Source organism: Anoplophora glabripennis, unplaced genomic scaffold (assembly GCF_000390285.2).
Source record: "Anoplophora glabripennis isolate ALB-LARVAE unplaced genomic scaffold, Agla_2.0 scaffold296, whole genome shotgun sequence".
Classification (NCBI taxonomy): Eukaryota; Metazoa; Arthropoda; class Insecta; order Coleoptera; family Cerambycidae; genus Anoplophora; species Anoplophora glabripennis.
In genome coordinates, this window is record NW_019416601.1 from 463,332 (window position 1) to 469,400 (window position 6,069).

The 6,069-nt window shown below is 30.5% G+C and overlaps 1 protein-coding gene across 3 annotated transcripts; it reads right to left on the bottom strand.

Moving 5' to 3' along the window:
- Positions 1 to 341: 341 nt before the first annotated feature.
- Positions 342 to 4,747, bottom strand: LOC108912588 (ubiquitin). 3 transcript variants are annotated; one of them, XM_023455057.1, is made up of 2 exons: positions 4,009 to 4,263; positions 342 to 827 (listed from the first exon to the last, which is right to left on the bottom strand). In XM_023455057.1, the coding sequence occupies exons 1-2, from the start codon at positions 4,250 to 4,252 to the stop codon at positions 415 to 417; spliced, it is 657 nt and encodes a 218-aa protein (XP_023310825.1). In that variant the 5' UTR covers positions 4,253 to 4,263; the 3' UTR covers positions 342 to 414. The 3 variants fall into 3 exon arrangements, with proteins under 3 accessions (XP_023310825.1, XP_018573373.1, XP_023310824.1); XM_018717857.1 differs by lacking the exon at positions 4,009 to 4,263 and adding an exon at positions 945 to 1,059; XM_023455056.1 differs by lacking the exon at positions 342 to 827 and adding an exon at positions 4,652 to 4,747 and having other exon boundaries at positions 3,753 to 4,263.
- Positions 4,748 to 6,069: the final 1,322 nt, after the last annotated feature.

Genomic DNA, 6,069 nt, shown 5'->3' on the forward strand with positions numbered 1-6,069 from the left:
CACCTAATAATAATAAAAAAAATGTAAATGCCTGCAGTAAATTGCTAATTAAATTATTGTAAATTTGTCACTGATGATTAAATTGATAGGTAATCAATTATATGAAACTGATTAATATAATTATTTTTTAAAAAGACTTTTTGACATATTTTCTTGAACAAAACTACTGCATAACCTTATATATTTTTTTATGTGGTAATAAAATGTTATAATAAATTTTATACAAGAATGTTATACCAAACAGTTTTTGAAAACACTTAAATAGTTTAATAGCTTTATCAGTTTAATCAGTGGGAGATAAACCTACGACTTCCGCTATTGCCTTTTTCATACAAAATACATTAATATCGAAATTCTTTATTAGTGTCAATAATGCACATTTTATATTCAGTTGTTGAAAAAATAAAACAAAACTTAATTGTACTTTGACTTCTTCTTCGGGCGAAGCTCGGTACAGTGCCCACATTTCTTCTTGCGGCAATTTGTAGCCCTTGGATGCAATCGAGCGTAACACTTGCGGCATATCAGTTTATCGCAGTTATATTTTTTGGCTAAAATTTTAAGGGAGGGTTCAATCATACCTCCTATGCCGCCCCTCAACCGTAAAACCAAGTGAAGGGTTGATTCCTTTTGGATATTGTAGTCAGAAAGAGTACGTCCATCTTCAAGTTGTTTGCCTGCGAAGATCAAACGCTGTTGATCAGGAGGAATGCCCTCTTTGTCCTGGATTTTAGCTTTAACGTTTTCTATTGTGTCAGAAGGCTCGACCTCTAGCGTGATAGTTTTACCCGTGAGGGTTTTTACGAAAATTTGCATAATGGCGTATTCTGCAAACAAAGAGAAAAATATTTAACTTAACTTGAAATAACAAATTGTTATGTTACAGTTTTTATGCTCAATTTGAATCTTACTATTTGCTATCAGTATTCAAAAAGTTCACTTACTTTTTCACAAACGTTATAGTCACAATTTAATGCAATACTGATCTTTTACAGAAATACATCACATTTATAGATTCAAAAAACATAAATTGTACGAGCGCAGATAGCGTCTGATTCTGCGTATTCAGTACATAAGTACAAATTGTGCAACAATGTGTAAGCCGAGGCAACACTTTTGGCGATACGATCATACAGGGTGTTTGTTACTTCAGGATTTTAGATTGAAAAGTCTAACGAACCGAGTGTCTAAAAGACAAATTTCCGAGATACCAAATATATGAAATTGAAACCAGTAATATACAGAATGTAGAAGAATCTACCTTTCTCCTTATATATTTCTTTATAAAACTATGCTAATAAACAATCTTCACCAAAATAAAAAGAAGTTGAGTAGGTTAAATGTATTTTATTTAAAAATATATATTTATTTTAATTGAATATGTTCTGTTAATATTAATTATGATTTTAATAATCATTTATTTGTATTTTTATAGTATTACCGTAATACTATTACGGTATATACAGCTAAATTTAGAAGGAAAATACATTTTTAGTATTATTTTTTGAAATATAATAATATTCTCACAATATTCTCATAATATTATATGATTTATAAATACTTACTTATTTGTAATAGTCTCAATAATAATGTTAATAATATGTTATCATTAATTATTTGTCCATTTACCTATATTGGGGGTCTTTATAATTTTAGTTTAATATTTTCCATAAATAAAATTTCAAATGACCTTGATTAAGATTCTTTAAATAAAATACTATTCAAATTAATAATAAATCTTTCTTAGAACATGAACACAAATCTCTTTTATCACGGGCGATTCAAAATTTAATAAAAAGAAAATTTCAAAATGCTCTCAACAAAAATATAAACAGTATATTAACAATATATTTCTTTTATAATACATCAAATGAATCACCACTTAACTTCATGGATTTTCCTTGGAAAATTAAATAAATTATTTATCACTGAAATTATATGAACCGAACTGCCAAATCTTGATTGTTATATTAACTAATATTTTTGTTTGAAAAAGTATTTGGTTGACAATGTATTGATTTTCGCTGATAATTTTGTATTTTATCTCTCCAATTACATTAATTTATGTCAGGTTGTAATGACATGTTAAAAATGATGTCACCGCCGTTCTTGGTGGTGAAAATTCGAAATATTTGGAATTATTCAAATTTCGTGGCTGAAAACATACATAGGTATTTAATTCTCGAAACCGAGAGAGTTGTGCGAAACTAAATGTGTACAGGACATAGCTAGTACCATGCGAAACATCGCCATATTTTTAAAAATGTTGTCACCGCCGTTCTTGGGGGTGAAAATTCGAAATATTTGCAATTATTCAAATTTCGTGGCTGAAAACATACATAGGTATTGAATTCTCGAAACCGAGAGTTGTACGAAACTAAATTTGTATAGGATATAGTAGCTAATACGATGCGAAACAGGAATAACTTAACTCAACCCCCGTTGCCATACAAAATTTTTATATAGTGTCCCACTTTTGATTAAATACATGTTTACATATTTTAAATTTGGTATAATTTTTCTTTATTCGCACACGTTTATACCTAAATTTTACATAATTTATCGTTATATTTTACAATATCTAAACTAAATTTCATTTTATATATTACAATTATTTAAATTCCTTTTTTTATTAACTTTCAATCCTTATTCAATTCAATTAGAAATAAATAAATAAATAATTCTAATTTTATTCCAAGTTTAATAATTAATGTCATTGGAAATTCCTTATGTATTTCAATATGATGGTTTAGTAAAATGTTAATAATTATTATTATTCTATCAAAGTGCAAATGAATAAAATTTGGCAGTATGTGATAACCTTATTTTTATTTTTTTTGGTGGAAATAAGTGGGTGGCAAAAGGAAAAATTTGGAAATTCTTAGTGGCATTAACAGTTTTTCTATTTGTCACCAACATACAGGGTGAGCCATTAGTGTGAGAAAGTAAAATAACTCCTGTGTTATTCATAATACAGAAAAAAAGTTTATATAAAAGTTGAACAGAATTAGAAAACCTAAAGGACAAAATTAATTTAAAACATACAGGGCGATTAGTAAAAACGGGACACGCCAAATATTACATTTTTTAAATGCTTAATAAAAGTTGAAGTGGACCGATATGTGAATAAAATAGAACAATAAAATACAGGGTGTTCCATTAGAAAAAATTTTGAAAATCAAGTTTAAACTTTCTAAAAATGATCGTATTATAAAAAATGCCCTGTATAAAATATAGATATTAGCTAATATAGGAGGCTTTGTCTAATATTTGCCTATAACTCTGTTTAATTATTTTGTAAGTGCTAGTAGCTGAAAGTTAATACAACTTCTTCGAGGTCTCATGTTTTTTTTCCAAAATTCGAAGAATTTTCTACATAACTTGGCAACCTCGCAATAAAAAGATAAGCTATTTATATTGCCATATACATAATTTATATCCATATATTTAAAAATATATAGGGTATTCCATTTAAAAAATGTAATATTTGGTGTGTCTCGTTTTTACTCATCGCCCTGTATGTTTCAAACTAATTTTGTAGTTTAAGTTTCTTGATTCTGTTCAACTTTTATATAAACTTTTTTCTGTATATCTATATAAAAAAAATAAATAAATTGTTATATCTAATAAATTTTATACAATAATGTTATATCAAACAGCTTTTGAATTTTTTTAAATTCTTAAATTAAAAGATTGCTTTCGATCAGTACGTCTACACTACTTAATAATATTGTGCAATAATATAAAATACATGAAAATCGAAATTCTTTATTAATGTCTGTACTTACACATTTTATATTAAGATGTTGAAAAAATAAGTTTTCTTCAAATAAACCAAAACTTAATACTCCTTCAACTCCTTTTTCGGGCGAAGATCGTTACTGTGCCCACACTTCTTCTTGCGGCAATTTGTAGCCTTTGGATGTAATCTGGCGTAGCACTTGCGGCATATCATTTTATTGCAGTTATATTTTTCGGCTAAAAGTTTAAGGGAGGGTTCAATCCTACCCCTGAAGCCCTTGCCGCCGCCCCTCAACCGTAAAACCAAGTGAAGGGTTGATTCCTTTTGGATATTGTAGTCAGAAGGAGTGCGCCCATCTTCTAGTTGTTTACCCGCGAAGATCAAACGCTGTTGATCGGGAGGAATACCTTCTTTGTCCTGGATTTTAGCTTTAACGTTTTCTATTGGGTCAGAAGGCTCGACCTCTAGCGTGATGGTCTTACCCGTTAGGGTTTTTACGAAAATTTGCATAATGGCCTATCCTGAAAGCAAAAAAATATATATTTAGGTAATTTGAAACAACAAATTGTTATGTTATAGCGTTGAGTGAGACCTCACTCAACGGTTATAGTTTGCGCCAGAAGAAAGGGCCCTAGCCGGCGGGGCCCAGCCAGGACAAAAGGAGGTCCCACAAAGCGCCTACACCGGCCGCATTTGCGGTCGGGGTAGACGACGGATGGGGCCCACCTACGAAGGCTGTCCAGGCCTACACGAGATGAGGCAGGATAAAGAGGGATAATCCCCCTCGATCCCAAATCATTGAGGCCAATTTCTAGCCATGGAATAATGGCGCGCGGCGGTTATAGTTTTTGGGCTCAAAATTAATCTCAGTTTTACTATTTGCTATTAATATTTAAAAAGTTTACTTACTTTTTCAAAAACATTACCACCACAATTTAATTCAATACTGATCTCTGTTAAAAATGAATCATATTTATAGGTTCAAAAAATGCAACTAAATTGTACGTGCGCGGGCAGTGTCTGAGTCTGCGTATTCAATACATAAGTTCAAATTGTGCAACAATATGTAAGCGCGAGGCAACACTTTTGGCGATACGATCATACAGGGTGTTTTTTACTTCAGGGTTTTAGACTGAAAAGTCTAACGAACCGAGTGTTTAAAAGACAAATTTCCGAGATATGAAATATATGAAATTTAAACCAGTAATATACAGAGTGTCCAGATTTGGTCTGGAACACCATTACCAAATTTTATGCGTCGTACGATGTCGATGATTACTTTTTTATATGTACAAGGGTGTCTTAAATCATTTTTGCATTGGAAAATGGTAATGAAACATCTTTGGAAATTTTAGCAGCATTTGATCTTTACAGTAAACAACTTCAAGATGGACTTGGCCTTTATGACTATAGGTACAGCATCCAAAAGTAATGAATGAATCAACTCCTTGAGTTTTCTCACAAAATTTAGAAACAAGTGTTATGTTTGATTACGTCCAAGAGCTACAAACTGCTGCGAGGAGCATTCGTCACCCCAAAAAAAAGAGGTTGAATAGATTAAATGTATTTTATTTAAAAAGAAACTTTTCTTTTAATATCTGAATATATCAATACATAATTTTAATAATAATTTATTTGCTTTTTATTAATATTACTAATTTATTAATAATATTACAGTATACAGGCTGTTAAAAATTCGCTTGTCACTACCGGGATCTCGGAAACTATAAGAGGTACGAAGTAGCTTAAATGGAGGCAAAGTTGCGAAATCAGGGGACCAACATTATGCCTCCAAAAAAATCGATGATAACATGATTAGTTTTCAAAATATTTAAAAAAAAAAAACGAAATTTTGGAAATCGGTTTTTGTTTAATTTCAGCCTTGTTTGAGGAGCTATTGAAAAAATAAGAACACTTTCTCATGGCTACTTTTTGCCCTCTATCGAATGGCATAATTAATTTTTATATGTAACGTTTCGTCTCTCCAGGATCATCATCAACTTCATTTTTTTAAATACGACCCTGGAAATTTTATTACATTTTTTACAAACCTTCATGACCCCCATTACTGTACTGCCTCAGCCCTAACCAGATTCAGACGTTTTGTCTCGAAAAATGCATCTTCAGTGTATTCGTTCCTTTATCTAAATTTGTTATTTAGATTTCTTTGTTTACTGAATTATCGTACACTGTAAGTGTCGTTAGACCCTGTGAAATCCATCTAGTTATTCGAAATATTACCACCACGCATTAAAATAAAACATTATTAGACTTTTATTCCCGTGTCCATAATTATTTCTAGGCTATTTTTTTTCAGGATATTCATA

Coding starts and splice junctions, on each gene's coding strand:
- LOC108912588 (XM_023455057.1), bottom strand. CDS start 4,252: ATGCAAATTTTCGTAAAAACCCTAACGGGTAAGACCATCACGCTAGAG. Junction 828..4,008: donor CGGCGGCAAGGGCTTCAGGG/GTAGGATTGAAC, acceptor CTTTGTTTGCAG/AATACGCCATTATGCAAATT.